Source organism: Melanotaenia boesemani, chromosome 6, assembly GCF_017639745.1.
Source record: "Melanotaenia boesemani isolate fMelBoe1 chromosome 6, fMelBoe1.pri, whole genome shotgun sequence".
Taxonomy (NCBI): Eukaryota; Metazoa; Chordata; class Actinopteri; order Atheriniformes; family Melanotaeniidae; genus Melanotaenia; species Melanotaenia boesemani.
In genome coordinates, this window is record NC_055687.1 from 12558128 (window position 1) to 12576822 (window position 18695).

General features: G+C 39.2%; 1 protein-coding gene across 2 annotated transcripts in view; it reads left to right on the top strand.

Moving 5' to 3' along the window:
- Nucleotides 1-13132, top strand: part of slc9a1a (solute carrier family 9 member A1a) — a 37678-nt gene extending 24546 nt beyond the window's left edge. The window contains exons 6-13 of one of the 2 annotated variants that reach the window (XM_041988384.1): nt 180-269; nt 4524-4594; nt 4941-5117; nt 6882-7008; nt 7358-7459; nt 8135-8216; nt 8473-8517; nt 8863-13132. In XM_041988384.1, coding sequence (XP_041844318.1) covers nt 180-269; nt 4524-4594; nt 4941-5117; nt 6882-7008; nt 7358-7459; nt 8135-8216; nt 8473-8517; nt 8863-9158 — 990 coding nt within the window. In that variant the 3' untranslated portion in view covers nt 9159-13132. The remainder of the gene's footprint in view (nt 1-179; nt 270-4523; nt 4595-4940; nt 5118-6881; nt 7009-7357; nt 7460-8134; nt 8217-8472; nt 8518-8862) is intronic. The other variant, XM_041988385.1, reaches the window with a different exon arrangement.
- Nucleotides 13133-18695: the final 5563 nt, after the last annotated feature.

An 18695-nucleotide genomic window follows, 5' to 3' on the forward strand; every position in this document is an offset into this window, starting at 1 on the left:
AGGAGAATGCATGTTTGTGTGTTACATTATTCTGACAGACATACGGAAATCATAAAAAACCTTGCAGATAAGAGTTTTAAAGCACCTGCACTAACTGGTGATAAGTACCTATTCCTGTCTTGGGCCAAGGTCGAGAGGTATTTGCAGTGAATAATTCTTTGTTCTTATCCTCTTTGAAGGGCATGACCATCAAACCCTTGGTGGAGCTTCTGGCCGTGAAGAAGAAGCAGGAAGCCAAGCGCTCGATCAATGAGGAGATCCACACTCAGGTACAAGCTGTCAAAAGCCAGTGCTTCCATGTGTCTGCATACAACTGTGACTCCGCAAATATCAAAATGATTTGAAATTTTTTGACCACAAGACAAACTGCATGAATTCATGTGATACAGAAGATAGGTTTGACACCTTTAACTTTCAGCACGTCATCACAGTGTATGGTAACCTCCCCATTTATTTAGTCACAAAACAAACATCTATAATATTCCTGTTTAATAAGTAGCTAGATTAGATAATGAGAAGGATTTGGAGGTGTGCAGTTGCAACTGGGAAACGATCTTTACAAAAATGAAAATAATTCTGATTTTCTCGATCTTTGTCTCCACCTACTGGCCATACAGTAGCACTTTACATCAACATTACATTAAACTGATGCTACACTAAAGCAAATATAAATCCAAAGAATTTTGTCATTAAACCTCTTTTGTTGGTTCATTTTGTTGCACCAGCCTTTTACTATCTGGTTAAATGTAACAAACACTTTCTTCTGTCTATGGGTTTTAACATAAAAACAAAAATGTTATAACTCTCCACATTACTCCACAGTACAGTGTCTGAGTGTTTTATAACTGTTATAATATAATATAATATAATATAATATAATATAATATAATATAATATAATTAAGGTACATACACATGCATGCACACACAGTATACACACATCTCCCTCTAGGGCTTAGGGATGAGTCACCAATGCTCTAAGCAAGAGGAGCACGCTAATCTAATGGCTCCTTCAGTGTAAAAACCAGATATTACAGCAGTAAGAGTTGCACTGGCCTACAGTATGGCAAAAGAATCCAGACAGAGTGTCACCCAGGTTTCAACATGCCATTTTATTTATTTTTTTTTACAGCTTTATTTGTTACCAGGGATAAGTTGAGATACCTGTTCAACCAACCACAATGTGCAATGTACTCTGTCAAGCATAAAATGGTGATTTTGTTTGCTGTCTGGCAGTTGCAATGGCATCCCAATATACTTTAGATCAGAAATGTCCAAAGTCAGTCCTGAAGGGCCGCTGTCCAGCAGTTTTCAGTGTTTCCCTGCCTCAGTACACCTGACTGAAATTAAATGGATCAACAGCCTATGACGTTCTGCACAATGACTCATTAATTAGAGTCGGGTGTGTTGGAACAGGGAAACTTAAAAAACCTGCAGGATTGTTGCCCTCGAGGAGTGGAGTTGGACACCCTTTCTCTCGATTATGTATTGTTTATATTATTGGAATATTTTTATTGTTTGTCATATTTGAGCAGCAGAGTAGAAGAACGTCCCCTTTTTAGAGCACATTCAGTGAATGATAATAGTTTTTCATAAAAAGCTTTTGTGGCACCATTATGACAGCATGGGCACCTGCACGTGTGTTCATGTATCAGACTGAAATATTCTGTTAAATTAGAAACTCCACAATTGGCCTGTCGCGTTGGCCCGGGGCGTAGGCGGGCTGTCCCGGGGGGTTTTGGCTGCTGGCCCTGGGGGGAAGGTGCTGTTTTGGGGAGTGGGGGGCGGGGTGGGGGGTGGGGGCCTGGCTCGTGTCTCCTCGCCTCCTGGCTGGGGCTGTCCCCCCGCGGCGTGGGGTGGCGGGAGGATGGTGGTGGGGGGATAGTGTTTGTGTGTGTGTGTGTTGGGGGGGGGGGGTGGTGTGTGGGTGGGAGAGTGGTGTGGGTGTGGGGGGATGGGTGGTGGAGGGATGGTGTGTGGGAGGGTGGGGTGTGTGGAGGTGGATGCGTGGTGTGTGGGAGGGGGGGTGGTGTGGGTGTGGGAGGATGAATGGTGGAGGGATGATGTATGTGTGGGAGGATGGGGTATGTGTGGGAGAATGTATGGTGCAGGGATGGGGGAGTGTGTGGGAGGATGGATGGTGGAAGGATGGTGTGTGTGCGGGAGGATGGATGGTGTATGGGAGGGAGGATGGTGTGTGTGTGGGGGAGTGGTGTATGTTTGGGAGAGTGGGTGATGGAGGGGTGGTGTGTGTGTGTGGGAGGATGGGGTACGTGAAGGTGGATGTTTGGTGTAGGAGAGGGAGGACGGTGTATGTGTAGGAGAATGATGTATGTGTGGGAGGATGGGTAGTGGAAGGATGGTGTGTGTGTGTGTGTGTGGGAGGTGTGAAGGTGGATGAATGGTGTATGAGAGGGAGGATGGTGTATGTGTGGGAGGATGAGTGGTGGAGGGATGATGTGTGTGTGGGAGGATGGGGTAGGTGTGGGAGAGTGTATGGTGGAAGGATGGTGAGTGTGTGGGAGGAAGGATGGTGTGTGTGTGGAAGGATGGATGGTGGAAGGATGGTGTGTATGCGTGGGAGGATGAATGGAGGAGTGGAAGGAGAGTGTGTGTGTTTGTGTGTGTGTGTGTTGGTTTGGGGGGGGGCAGGACTGGTTCTCGGGGTGTGCGGCTGGGCGCTGGGGTGTGGGGCTGGCCTCTGGTGGTGGCCGTCTGGGCGGGCCGGGTCCCCCCCGGGTGGCGTGCTGGCCCTCGGCCTGTAGGGGAGGGGGGTGTCCCTGCGCTCCTGGGCCCGGGCCCTCTGCCCCGTCTGTCCCGGGCGGCCGGTGCCCGGGGGGGTCGGGGACTGCTGGCCTCGGCCCGCCGGGGCCGGTGCCCTGTGTCCGCGGGGCGGCTCCTGCTGGGGTCTCCTGCTGCTGCCTTCCTGGGCGGGCGAGTAGTCGTCTCTGTGGACCGGTCGGGATCTGTTGCCTGCGGGGGGGCTGGTGGCCTGGGTCTCGGGACCGCTGGCCTGACTCTGGCCTCTGTTCAGGTGAGGTGGCATCTGCATGATCACTCCTTCCTGAACGTCTCCACACAGTCTTTGCGTCGCCGTGTGGCCGAGTTCTCCAACACATCCACACAGGTTTCTCTGCGCGTGTTCTTGAATACAGCAGTTTCACTTATATCTATTATCATATTTTGTTTCTTTTTTTTATTTTATTATTTCTGTTCCTATTATTATTATTACTCTTACTCTTATTATTATTATTGTTACTATTATCAACTAGTTGTGTAATGACCTACTGGCTAGGATGATCTTAGCTATATATGTTGTAAGTAGTATGGATTACATGGTCTTCTGTATGATGTTTCAAGTCCCCACCCGCACTCCCCACACCCTTTCTGTCCCTCTCTCTCCCCTCCCTCTTCTCTCTACTTTCTTTTCTCTCTCTCTCTCTCTGTCCCCTCCGGTCGAGTCCAGCATTAAGAGTCTGATTTAATAAAGTTTTTCATGTCATCAAGAGGGACTTTATACATGTAGTATAAATCCCTGCTTGATAGAGTAAAATTGCCCAGCACCAGACGGCAGCCAGACAATCATTCTGTTTGCAACGATGCTGGACAAGACAGGTTAAAAAAAAAAAAAAAAAAAAAAAAAAGAAACTCCACAATTAAGATTTTTATAATGAAAAAGGATTCTTGCACGATCAGAAGAGAAGATAATATCAGTGCTTTGACAGTTTACTTGTCCTCGATTGTCATTGACTATGGAAACTTTCCATACTAACAAGACTTTTAAAGATTACATGCTTTCATGGCCTCATGTCAGGAGATGTGCTTATATAAATCATTTAGGTCTGACAAAGCAGAAGTGATTGTGTGGTTCTGCTTAATGACTTGTTACTATAGCAACACCGACTGTCAGACTGTCATCTGCAGACTTAGTCAGAGCACCAGGGCGATCTGCAGGGCAGCAGTGGTCTGAAAAACAAATGCATTCGTACATATTTCTGGTCCTCTGAGCAGCCATGCCACTGCTGGTAATAAACTCTGTCCAATCAATCACCCGGTTGTCACTGCTGCTCCTGCTGCTGTTCATTTCCATTTCCACCTCATAGATTCCATTTTAAAGTTTGTCGCCTGCTTTTTTTTGATAATGATGTTGGCAGTCTAACCCAAGCGGGTGTTTTCGCTGTTAGGCATGGCAACAGTGGGAAAGAAGAAAGGACAAGATGAAGCCGAGTGGTGTGTGCTTTACTGGAGTATCTGTAATGAATGTTAATTATCAGAAATTATGATTCATGCACCAAAGAGTTATTGCACATTTTCACTGTAAGTGATGTACTTCTATACAAGTGGGGGAAAACAATTTTCCCCGCTTGTATCACGTTTTTGAGAAGCTAATTTCACTCCCACACATACAGCTCTGGGATTACCAGAGGCTTTAACTTTTTTGTCCCGTGCTCATTCTAATTCAGTTTTCAGATCACATTTTATATCTAATAAACATCTGTATGTTTTTTTTTTTTTTATCTGCAGTTCCTTGATCACTTACTGACCGGAATCGAAGATATCTGTGGACATTATGGGCATCACCACTGGAAAGACAAGTATGGATCTCACAAAGCGTTTACATGAACACATGAAGCCATGAGAGAACATGCTCTGCAGTATTTTCATTAACCGTTAAATATTTTACTCAGATCCAAATTTCTTGAGGAAGATGATGTTTGTAATGAATATGAACTGAGAGCTAAACATGAAATTGTTCATTTTCTTTCATACATAGCCTTAGAGACAAAACACACAAGTGAGGCTTTAATGTTTAATCACTGCTAGCAGTGACTAATTCCATTCATTCAAGCTGCCTTATTCTTTGTAACATGAAGACTCTCCTTCATGTCTGTTTTTCTCCCCTTCTTCCTGTTTTCATTTGTCTCCCTTCCCTCCTCTCAGACTGAACCGCTTTAACAAGAAGTATGTGAAGAAGTGCCTGATAGCAGGTGAACGCTCCAAGGAGCCACAGCTCATCGCTTTCTACCACAAAATGGAGATGAAACAGGCCATTGAGCTGGTGGAGAGCGGAGGGGGAGTCAAGCTGCCTTCTGCTATGCCTTCCACGGTTTCCATGCAGTGAGTACTGAACTAGTCTCCTGCTATCATCATTTATTTTATGTATTTTTAATAGAGTTGTTCAATTTCACGTCAGTCACAGATTTTACATGATGAGGTCATATTTAACCTCTGACAATAAGACATAAAACTAGTTTTTGTGATGGGATTAATGAAGCAGGATCCCATTTACAGCTCTGTCTCTGCCACATTTTTACCCAGTAAAACATAAGGAACCAGTCGTTAGTGTGGCAAAGTATGCTTGTGTACTATAACCCTTAAAAAAGACCTCATGAAAGTAGAATTACAAACCACTAATTTCTCAGCTAGCAGTCAGTGTCTTATTAGTTTGAATGCATGTTTTCTTCACTATCAGTCACTGACCCCTAGTTACATTAGGGCAAATCCTTTATGTTTAGGATAAGTTTGCTCATTTGTAAAAACTAAAAAGTATTTGTTTTTCTGTCTTTTACTGTCAAACCAAAGGCGTATAATTTCAGTAAATGATACAGTAAGAACAAAGTACCATAGCTTAACCTCACCAAATGTCAGTGTGCATCACACAGAGGTTCATGCTGAGACAGGAGTGCCATCTTGTGTGGAAAGCTGACTGTGTAAGATATCCAAATTAACAAGCCAGTGTTGTACTGGAATGTGATTCCTAGCTAACTGCCCACCCACTTCATCCTCATTTTTTCTTTGCATATTACATAGAATAAACCAATATCCTCCTGACTACCAGAAAAAAAAAATTGTTTAATCAATATTTTTTTTAATTTCCCCGACTGTTTGAAGGGTAATGAGAAAACTCTGACAGTGAAACTCGTTCTTCTTAATTGAAAAATACTGAACAAAATTCAGGAAATAGCTACAAATGTCCACTACAGAAGACAATTCTCAAACTTATGTTGTGGTAAAATGTTGTTATATTCATTTAGAAAATGGTTTACTGTGTTCTCAAGAGATATCATAAAGAAATATTACAATAATACTTCAGGACTACATTTGCACAAAAAGAAGTTATGCACTTACTTTTCCTCTTCTTATGAAATGTGATTGTGGTAATGAACGCCATTTTCCTTGAGGAAAAACAGGATGTTCCCAAAGCCCCACCCCTATAAATGTGGTACCATTCAAAAGCCCTGGATGTCCTTTTTAGAGAACAAAATGAGTGGGTTTAATAGTGTGAAAGGGGGATGGAGATATTCAGCTTTACAAATGTCCTCCACAGAGGACAAATTTATACTACTGGTAGTCAGGAGGATATCACCATTTTCAAATAAATTTAATTGCATTCATTTTAAGGAATCACAGTAAGTGTTATAAATCACTGTCGATCTTGTAACTTGTTAAAAAAAAGGAAAAAAAAGTATTTTTATCTTTGGACAAAGGTGTTATTATTTGCTGAGTAAAAATTGATTAAAAGTTCAAGAGACCAGTTTTATATTTATATGTGCTGGGTTCCTGCATAGGAAATACAGCCTCGGTACAAGCTCCATTGAATAGTACAAACAAACCTAGTTATCCAAAATTCAATTAACTCCACGTTCTTAAATGTTGTCTGTTACAGAGATGTGTCATATAATCTCAAATTTAACACAATAAGTGAAGTGTCTATCTTTAATTGTGAGGCTGACTTCCTGGCCAGACTGGAAATATTAGCATCAACTCATTTTATATAGCATTCAGATTAGACAGCTTCAAAATAAAAACATAACTCATTGAATTTGGTTGTTCCGGTCTACAGTGCAAAATCTCTGATTGCTTTTCTTTCTTATTTGTCAGGAACATTCAACCCAAGAAGCTTCCTGCTCCTAAACCTACAGAGAGAGCTCTGCCACAGTTAACCAAAAGCCGAGAGGAGGAGATCAGGAAAATCCTCAGGACCAATCTTCAGAGGACACGACAGAGGGTAACACTGCTGATAGCCAGAAACAGATGTCAGGTTTTTTGTTGTGTCATTTTTAAGAAATGTATTACCATCTTGGCCTGTCCTGCATCACTGGAAGCTGAACGTTATCGTTAACATTAATTTGCACTAACATTGCCTCTACCATATTTGTTTGTATCGATTGCTTTTGTACAGATGAAAAATAGATTAAATTAAATACATTTGAATGAACTAAATCACTGGCTCCACATTCAACTTAATGCACTTTAGGACACAGGAAGACTTTTGTTGCCATAATGCAGTATATTGGCATTGTTATTGCACAAGTCCAATCTTTTTAAGTCAACTTTTATGTATCTTTATTTCCTAGCTTCGCTCCTACAACAGACACACTCTGGTGGCTGATCCTTTTGAAGATGGATATAAGGACTTACTTCTGAAGAGGCAAAGGATGATGGAAATGGAGAAAAAGGTAGGTAACCCTTCTGAAGTCAAAAGTAATTGCTTAAATCAGGAAGACTGTCTGGAATATTTATCCCAGCAGGACTGAATAAAGCATAAAAGAAGTTTGAGACTTTTTGAAAGCACCAGGATACACTAACACTCTTTCTGGATGATATAAGAGCTGTGTTTCAGCAGGCGGCATGTGGTAAATCATGAAAAATGCAGCTTGACAGCTAAGAATCGAAATAAACACAGCTGCACCATCTTCTACTGGGCTGCCGGTTAAATGATTTAACCAACACTATAATTTGTGTTGTAATTAATGTCCACATTCAGAATTTCTTCACACAAATAGGAGCTGATTTAATCCCACAGTTGAACAGTCCTTCAACTGTCTTCCATTTCATCAGCCTGTGATTGCAAAATGAAATTTACTCTTGTTTATGGCAAATTGAATGTGCTAGAGGCCACTGCAGACTCAAGGGGATTTCTACCTGCTCCATCAAAACATCATGTCAATTTAATGAAGTTTCTTAAAGACACTGATTAATATTGAATTACTGAGAACTGTTTGACTGGATTTCCAGATCAATTTCGGCTGAGGCTTTTTGTTATTTCAACTTTCGACGTTGTTATAGTGTATAATCTTTGTTTTTTGTTTGTTTGCTTGTTTGTTTGTTTTTTTTGTTTGTTTTTGTTTTAGATAAAAGAGATGAATAACTACCTGACCTTGCCTGCTGCTCCTTCTGACTCCCCCACCATGCGCAGAGCCAGACTGGCCTCAGGTAAACACATCCATCTTAGCTCATAAAATGTTACTGCTATGTACCACTTTAAACACGAGATAGTTCACCGTGTCACAAATGAGACCCGGAAGGATCGGAGTATTTTGTCAGGCTCACAAGGCGACATTTCCAAACCAACAGAGAGTCAAGATAAACTGCTTCTTTTCACACCGTCAGCAGTAGATATTTCCTCACTGATGGAAATAAGTTTTCATGTTCACGTCAAGATGTAAACCAGTGTGTGGTTTCATTTTAGGCAGAGATACTCATATCAAACCTGATCAGCAGCAAAAAGGTTCAGGTATGTAGTGAGTGTAGACGGGACTTGTTTAAGGTGTGATAACCCAAAAGCAACTAACATGCATGTTTGTAAACTTCATTTTTTGTTACTAATACGGGGATTTTCCTGGTGAAACTGGTGAGGTTTATTCTGATGAGCATGCTACCTGTGGGGAGCTTTAGTCAGGTTGTTCTTTGGAAGTTTTAGCTCAAAGGTGGAATCATTCCAGCTTGTAATGCACCATAAGTCATGGTGTCTTACTTTGCTCTGTTTTTGTTGTTTATTCAGAGCCATGGACTGTAAACATGTGTGTGTTCATGCACAGTGATGGAATTCATGATATTTGTTCCTTCATCCTGCCTGTAGATCCGCAGGCTTACAACATGGCGCCGAGGTCAGATGGCGTGCCGACCATCCAGGTGGACCTGGCATCTCCACAGTCTCCAGACTCTGTTAACCTCTTGGATGAATTTGGACATGGTGATCAGCAGGGACAAAAGGAGGACGACCAAGGCCTGATGATGAAGCCTCCTCCAGGGTCAAGTGGACCAAACAAGCATGGTGAGGAAAATGAAGCAAGAGATCAGCAGAAGCTAATGAGGTGTCTGAGTGACCCCGGTCCCAGTGCAGACGAGGATGAGGACGAACCTTTCCTGCCGTGAGATACCACAGACAGAGAGGTCAGGCTGCATGCCTCGGCTTCACCGGTTAAAGGATCTCTTTGGTTCAGAAAACCAAACAAGCCAAAATTGCAAATGCTGTAAGAACTGGATGAAACACAAAACGGAAGAGCCTGAGAAAACAGAGCCATCACTTAGTTATTAGTTTATTCTTTATTTGATAGGAGTGGAACAGCAGCTGCTGGGGCTGCCTAAGACATGGTGGATTTTATGTTCGAGACATTCAGAAAAGAACTATGCATTACCAAAGGTTTGGACTGTTTTAGGGTTTTTAATTTTGTGTCAATTGTTTCTTTTGTTTTTGTTTTTTTCTCAGTGATTGCACAGTTGTTAAGTTTAAATTTAATCATAGTTTCAAAACCTTTGTTCTGTCACTTGAAGTTGCTGGATACTCAAACATTTACACGTAGCTTTTATAAAATATTTGGCCTTATATCATGTCAAAACTTGTCACTTGGTGCATTTTTTTCTGTCTTTTTTAATTCAACATATTTTTATCACTTTGCTCAAAGTAAATGTATTTAGACACTGAGCAAACCGCTGTGTCTAAGAACCACAACAGACCGCCTGACCTTGTTGTGTGGCTGTATGGAGGAGTTCTATGGACATCAAAAATCCCTCAATTCACTGAGGGAGTTCATTGAGTTTTAAACTATAAACAGAGTCAAATTGAAAGCTTTGTTGCACCCATGTTTTGGTTTGCCATCATGCATTCTTCCTCATTACTTTTCTTTGTAGAGGTTTTAGGTTTTACCTCAGTCAGGGGTGGACTTCTGGCCATCCCCACACACTTTCTCCCGCCTCATATTTAAAATGTGTCTTTAGCTTGTACAAGAATGTTTTTATGGCACCTAACCTTGTTCAAATCTAAGACAGAAGGCATGTCCTGGCAAGAAAAGTAATTCTATGCAGTACAGATGTATAAGGTTTGTATAATCTTCTATTAATGACTGCCCTTTAAAAGTCTTTTTATCTCATCTCGTGCTAAAACCCAAACTAAATTCAAACACGGGCATTAACAGAGAGTCATTCAAAACAATTGACTAGACATTTTGCAGCTTTTGATAAGACTCAGAAGTTATTTTTATGCCCAGAAACTGTTTTTGTTTTGCTCATAAACAAATTGTGAAGACATTATATTCATATTTCCACTTTGTTTTGTATTCCATCATTTGATGGAGTGGACTTCTAATGATGTCCTCTTGTCTTCTGTTGTGGACACATGATTTCTGCCATGGGTGATTTTTGTTTAAAACAAATCAAAACAGGAAACATTCCTAAACTAACGTCTAAAAAACAACTCTTACATGAATCCTGTAAAGGTGGCATAATTATTAAGAGAAAAAGATTAAAATTAAACGTATTAACTGTAATTCTTGAATAATGGTCAGTGTAAAGTATACAATATGTCTTTTTTTTACACTCCTTTCCAGTAAATTGGAATATGACACACTTTAAATTAGTGACCTTATTAATGTTATGATTTATATTCAGTTAAACATCTTGATGAAAGAAGGTATCATGCTGACTTATGTAGTACAGAACATCTTGTGCCACAATTTAAATTCATTTTGAAATTTGACTTCACACCCAGAAATATTTTTTTCACTTCATTCAAAGACCTCATTGTGGAGAGCGAACTTCAGCTTTGTAACCCAGTCTGACTGAAGTAGCTCAAGTGGGTCATTGTTCTTGTTTTCTGGGTGTTAGTGACGGCTGAATTTTTCCTGCTCGTCTTTCATCCAGAGAGCTCACATTACAGTTGAAGTTTAAGAGCAGAGACGCCCAGCAGGCTTGCTCACTTCCTTCTGCTCCTCTTTTAAGTATCTGTAAATGGTTTGCTGTGGTTTTTATAGAAAGGGCTACAGGGGGTTTTGTTTGTTCACACATGAACTAATGTAAATATGTAAAACAGTGGAAACTGGGAGTGCTTGCTCATATCCAGAGGGTTTGGTTCTACTTTTCTTTCTTTCTTTTTGTCTTTCTTTGCCATGCCATGACAACATACGTGCTCTCCACTTTCTGAGAAGGTAGATACTGCTAAGAGAGGTGTACTGGCAAGCTTGTTTAGGATCGTTCAAAGTCAAAAGGATTGTTTAAAATACTGAATTAAATAAACCAAATGACAATGGGATTGTTTTTCCAAACCCTGAAGTTCCTTTAAATAAAAAACAAAAAGCAGCATTGAATTTATCAGTCTAAAATGGTGAACAAGAAGCTGTGCTGCTGGGACTCATTCTATAGTTTTTTTTTTAGATTCTCTGAGTCAGGTGGGTCTGATTATTGCTTAGGAGTGTTGCACTTCTTGAACTACTTCTGCTTGTGAATGTGTAGCTGTGTTAAAGAAAAGTGGAATGTCCATACTACATGATTGTTTGGGGATGAGGATAAATTAAGGGATTTTTTTTCAAAATTATATTTATAAATTATATTTATATTTCAAAGCTATATCCAAAAGAAATTTATTGTTTACTTAACATTATTCCAAAGACTTTAGTTTCTATAAGATAAAATAAACACTATTTTCATATTTTTTTTTTTCATACCATTTTTGGGCAAACATTGTCGCGCTCCTTGGAGAGTAATGTTTGGTGCAGGAAACCTATCTGAAGCCATGCAGCCTATCGAAGAACCTATTTTATTGTATTCATATGTAATACATTACATATGAATTGTATTACAAGTTTTGGTGCTTGTAACTTGCTATGTATGCATCAGCTTTGTCTTTGATTTGCTTTAACTCAAACAAAACCCTTTAAATCATCGTTTCTTTTCCTCATAAGAATGCTTTATATCAGTGGAAACACATTGAATGTTTTCCTGCAAAAGAAAGTAATGGTTGTTTTTGTTGGAAGATAACACCAACACTGTGGCCTCATCTGCATTTACCAGCCTTCTTTTTTTACATGCTCAAGTCATTGTAGATTATTTCAGAGTTCTTTGCTTGTATGGTCATGTATTGTATCTGGAAGTGTGCATTATGTCACTCTGTTTTCTTTTTTTTTCAATACATATTTCATGCTCAAACCCGGTGATCCTAATGTTAATTTGTTTTCCTGGACAAGGTTAACTAGATCCATCAATAACAAATCAGTTACAACGTAGAATGAGGTTAAGTGTGCTGTGGTGACTTCATCAATCAAGATATTTATGATAGTAGTTTAAAACAAAATAAAGACAGACACGGGATAACAACAACAAAACAACGAAAACATGCCAAAACACTGGTATCATAATATTTAACCAGTCATTTTAACAGCCACACTATCAATTATAACATGCAGTGCTCACAGTGAGACACACACTTCCATGTCATCAAATAACAGGGCTTGCTGTGTCATTCCTCCACTGTATGGTGACTTTTTCTCCCTTGTTTATGTCCTCTTTCTCCAATTTGCCTGATCCAGCTCCCACTGCATGACACTGTTTTACTAACACTGAGCACTTTAATTAAGCTGTACCTTAATCTCAAAACAGATGTTAGAGAGAGCAATAAAATGCTTTAAATGTAGTTTACACATCGTTCATCAGGTGACACATCATGGGGTAAAGGACTGTGCTTTATGATGGACCTTAATACAAGGATGGGTTCAAGCTGGGAGTTAAAATCTTAGCGAGTGGTGTGACTTTGTGACAAAGTGGATCATTTACTAATTTTGTTTCCTTTAACTTCATGTGTTGTTTGAATGTATGTCAAGCAATTTATCAATTACAGTTTGTAAATTTCAGTTGTAAAAGGATAATTTATTTTTCATTTATTTGTTCACACAAATGGGAATATACTGTATATAAGAAAACAAAATAAATGTATTAGAAATTTAATATATGATGTACAAATCAGAATCTGAATAACGTAAAGTCTGCACTTTCTTGTAATCTAGTAATCATCTGCTCTCAGAATTCCATTGCAATGACTTATGTTCAGAAATATACATTAAAGGTTTACTTTATAACACACTCATATCCTTGTCATTATTGAAGATTTATGGTTTGCATGATATAAACGTGAATAAAATTGTAGCTGCATTCAGTTTTATACACTAGCAGATAGCAATGGAAACACGGTTTGCCTTAAACAGTTTAGGTTATTTGAAATGTTTCAGAGAAATCATTAGTTATTAGTATATAAAAATGACTTCATTTAGATAAAATAAGTATTCAGAACCTTCATATTGTGATTGGTTAAACACATTTAGCAGAAATACTCATAAAGGGGACAATTTTTGGTGCTTGAGAGCAAATAAATGGGTGTCTGGTGTCAACAACAACTCAAACACTCAACCCTTGCACTTTGTTATGAGCCCTGTGTGAAATGTGACATTCAGTACATCAGTCAGACCTGGAGGGTAATTCACTCTTCAAAATGATCCATTCTCCTCCTCTCTCTATCTCATCTTGAATTTAAAGGAACAGTTTGAAAGAATTACTGATGTTTAGTGGTAAAAATTAGCATAGTAATGACCTCAAATTGCCAAGCACAGCTGTGAATGGATGGTGGCCACCTGTGACCAAAATTCTTCCAGACATAAACGTGCTTTCATCTGCGAGTGGATCCAGCAGCCTCAGGTGCTGCGATGACTTCACTACAGGTAACTATTCAGAAATTTTGTATGTGTACTTTCTTCTTCTATGTGCCTTTTAAGGCTTTGGTTATCCCAAACGTTGCTCTAGCACCTACCAAACAAAGCCGGTACTGCAATTTTAAAGCTCAAAGGGTTCTCAATTCACACACAGATTGTTTTTGTCCATTCAGAAGACACCAAAGTAAAAATGATGGCAAAAATATGGCGGCTGCCATTAACTGCACCCACCATTATAAGCTGTATTGGAATGTGGAAGAAAATGTGGAAAACTTAAAAAGATCTCCAAATTTGACTTAATGAGCTATATGGATGAAAAGGATGTTAACCTTGTCATTAATTTTGGACTGCATTCAGGATAGACTTCCCAAAAAATGTTGAACTATTGTGGGGATAATTCCCCAGCCTCTTCTACTATGTATGACAGTTATTTATAAGTTAATATGTATAACATCTGTAAAATTAATGTAAAGTTAATTTTGTTAAATGAGTAATGTGGAGGAAAAAGGTGGGACCAATTTACCTTTTTTAAATCTGCAACATTTATTCTCTTCAAATGCAAATTACAGTCTGCAAGTGCAATCTTGGCCATATGGGAGTACAAAAATCTGTATTTCCCATTAAAATATAGTGGAAAAGAAATGCAATGTAAACTAAACTAAAATCTTAAAAATTCCAGATTTGAGCAGTCATGTAGGAAACAGGATCAAACTGAATTGAAGTTGCAAGGGGAATTGCTGCACAGTATAATTAAAACAGAATTGGCAGCGTTCCAAATCCAGACAACCCCAAAGGTCAAATTTTTAAGAAGGTGGGATGATGCTTTTTTCATTTGTTGAGAAGAATAAACTCAGACTGAACTTTCTGTCTTGTTAAAATGTTATTGCACTGCTGAGCTTGTGTGTGCAAGAGAGATTGAGAAATATCCAGAGAGAAAAATGGTGCCACTTACTGATATTGTTTATTCCTCTTCTGCTTCAGTAAAATGCAAAAACACAACAATGACCCTGTGGGCTCCCTATGATGAACACATTTGGCTGACAAACGTTTTTTTTCTGCGTAATAGTTTTGGAATGGATATGCTCTATTTATCCACTCATTTCAATGATTGACATTTATTGCATTCTATCGGTTTCCAGCAGAGCGGCTGGGTGGCCAAGTTCATTTAACATCTGAGGAATATAATCTGAGTCTCAAATTACAGGACTCGCTCTCAGCTGAGAAAAAAAATACATTGTTGTATTTAAATTAGTAGGAAATGAGCTGATATAAATCCAGAATAATTAGCAGTAAGCAAACATTAGGATACGTGTAAATTCTAGACAAACAATGCTTGTTCAGTCCATAAACCGATTACCTCACTGCTGATATGAGTTGTGCAACTGGCATTTAGAGAGCTATCTTGTTCAGGAGCTACAGAACATTGACCAAACTTTATGTATCAAAGGAGTGTTTTTTAAGTACTCTCATACCATCACTTTTTATGTAAGTATTTCAGTTCCAGCTCTGATTATAAATGGTTTATGTTGTGGAATGAAAACCAGCTGTTTCCAAGCTTTGAAGCCACAACTGTTAAACTATCTAAACTCCATTTAGATGTCTAAGGCAAGGGATCCAAAAATAATCTGTTGCATAAATCTATGAGTGCAAAAAGGCTGTGAATGCCACAGTTTTATATTGTCTCTTTTTATAACTTTATGAGTCATCCAACTGAACTTACTACCCCAATGTTGAGGTTGAGAACTGCTGCTTCAAATAACTACTGTGCATATCAAGGCGAGACACTAAAAACAAGCCTGCATGATCAATGGACTGCCTTTACTTTGTACTTTTCTACTCTTGTTGACCCATTAGATTACTTAGCAGTGAAAGATGCTTCTTCTATTGATCAGTGGTGGACAACATTTGTTTTCCAGGGGGCCATATTGACATAGTTAATGCAATCAAAGAACCATGATTTAAATTAAATTGGAACATGACCGCTGAATGCAACTAGCCTCAATCCTACAATTCTCACGTATATCGTGTATAATGGAAGTATTGTTTTTGTTCGCTTCAAGATTCATTGATAAAATACAGCTTTTTGTTTATTCTTAGAAAAAAGAGACTCCTATTCCATCTTGTCAAATTCTGTTTTAAAACCATTTAAAGGCCATTACTTGCTTGATTGCCCAAGTATGGCACACCAAGGCAATGCACTTGCAAGGCAAGGCACTCAGTCTGTTGGCTGCAGGATCGACTGACTTTGCGATTGAAGGACAAACTGCCACTCCATGATTAAATTAAGTATATCATAAAACAGCAGCCCTGCTAAATAAGTACATCATTAATGATACTTCAACTTCCCTCATTCTGGTTGTTGCATCAGTCATAGAGCTGTAGTTATATTCAACTATGAGGCCTTTTTATACTGCAAACTGACCACTACTTAAAACTGTAGATATTTAATATCCTGGCTTTTCTCACCCACTTTAAGATTAAATCAGAATTTAAAGTACTCAGTCTGCAGCTGCAAGCAAAATTTGCAACAACAAATGACAAAAAAAGATGTTCTTGTCATGCTTTTGATTGAACCAAGATCCAAAATTCCAGCCCAGAAAGAACACTGACAAAACTTCAAAGGGGTCAAAAAAGTTTTTATTGCTCAGATAATTTGAGTAGAATGACAAAGATCCTCAGGGGAATCCAGAAGAAAGGCTAAAGCAGTGGTCCTGGACAGTCAGCTATCCAAATCAACATGAAAGGTCATCTGGCATTGTATGAGTGTGACACCAGGACTTAAATACTGAAGTTGATGATGCCTGGAGGTAGGGAGGAAGGGAGAAAAACAGCAGGAGCCAACAAACACATGAACTAAACTAAAAAAAAAAAAAAATCCTGACAGTTTTCTTACTTCTCAGGTAGTCAGAGGATTAAATGCACACTTACAGTAGCAACCGCAGATATTTAATAGCCCTTCCACTGTTGTACATTTACAAATAGTTTTTTAAATGGATTGGTCTGAGTCCATATTTATTTCTATTTTGTTTTAGTTAAATCACAGTGTCTAAATCATCTGTGAAATGGTTTGCCATCATCACGAAGATTAGTCCTGTTCGCATGAGGGCTCTTCTGTTTATTTTCTCCTGATTGCTCTTTAATGTTTAGAGTGGTTGCCCTTTACATATAATTAAACTGTTTGTTTTGAATATGGTGGGAGTCTGAACCACAGTCACATCATATTGCTCTGAGGAACTTAAGAGTTTTGTTGTTATTTCCCAACTTCAGTTTTAAATGATGAAAGAGTGCTCTGGCTGTAATGATGTGGCTTTTGTCTGGGAGGTCAATTTTAATTCAACACAAATTTGTGCAATTACAAGCTTTAATGTAGCCACATTTTAGCTTTCTGCTTGAAACCTACTAATGTACCAGCAGGTGGCACTATGCAACCATGGAATTACCAACCTCTTGTCTCTTGTGTAATTTCACAGTAGAAACGGTTTGTATACTGAAAGCATTCTGGCATGTTTAATCAGTGTGTCGGGTGTGTGTGTGTGTGTGAGTGTGTGTGTGTGGGAGGGGTTCTGGTTTTCTGTGGCCTCATTCCATCAGCTTAATGGTGTGTTTGCTATTGCCTTCCCTCTCATTTACATGGCCCATATACCTCATCTACTGTATGGCTAATTGTTGTGTTTAGGCCATAAAAACTTTGAACAACCGCGCTGACGTTCCTCACAAGTGAACATTCCGATTTTCAGTGTCGGCAGCTGTGCTTTGAAAATGTTTGGTTGCACAACAAGAAGTGTTTTGATTATGAATCTGGTAGAGAAGGGTCATTGCAGGGCTGCATGCACGCGGCGGTTTGGTGTTTGTTTTGTCTATAAAAGGAACAGACAAATATAACTGCAGCGAGGCAATAAAGCAGAGCTTATTGTTGTACTGATGGCCAGCAATTTGCACTGATGGCTGATCTGAGCCGTGTTTCATTTCTGTTGGAGGAGGAATGCAAAAATGATAGTTGAGGCCCAACACTTCTCAGAAGAAATATACAATAACGTGGCAACGTTTGTCACACTGGAAATTAGATTTTGCTTTAAGTTCTGTAACTAATGACTTTTTGTCCTGTTGATTTTAAAAAAATGTCTCATTTGTTACATATCACTATTATTATATGATTCTATTTAACTGCATGTATTTGTTATGTGTCTAATTCAAATTCTGCATGTAGCATGTGAAAGTAAATCCCTTTCAGTATGTTGACACATTTACATCCGGTTTACATAATGACACCAAGGCTTCAGCAACAATGATGTTATGTTTGTCTTAAAGCTCTTCTCTATTTGAACTTAAACAAAATTTTATCTGCAGGAAATGACACCATGAACTTTCTGATGCCTTTTGAACAAAGTTGCCCAAGTTACATCATGTCTGCTGACCCCGAAGTATGCTTTGTCAGACCTTGTAAATCTGAAGCATCAAGCACCCCCACCCCTTAAATCGATCCCTGATATTTTTGGCTTTACATCAAGAATCTTGCCAGGCCACACTTTCCAACGTCAGAGAAATACCTCTCAAGAGTGCTTAAAGAAACTAACAGCAGGCTCTGTGACATTATCAATCCGGACACACTGGCAGAGGCCGATACATCTCTGCCTGTTGTTTGATGTATTAGAAGGAGCAGAACACAGAGATGGACTTTTTCATTGGCATTTTGTTTGATGAATAAAACATCAGAGCGTGTTGGAACAGAAGTGAATTTTTAAATTTGAGCACAAAAAAGGTTACGGCTCGCAGGATATATTATGGTCTGTGACCCTCTGCAGAAAATGTTTTAAACACAGTCAGCTGTTTCAGCCCATGACCTGCAAATATTTACAGGAACTTTGTGGCTATTATGTGATGGCTACACACATTTTAATTGTCAGAGCTTGTAAATAAGTTTGTCCCTCTTTCATTACAA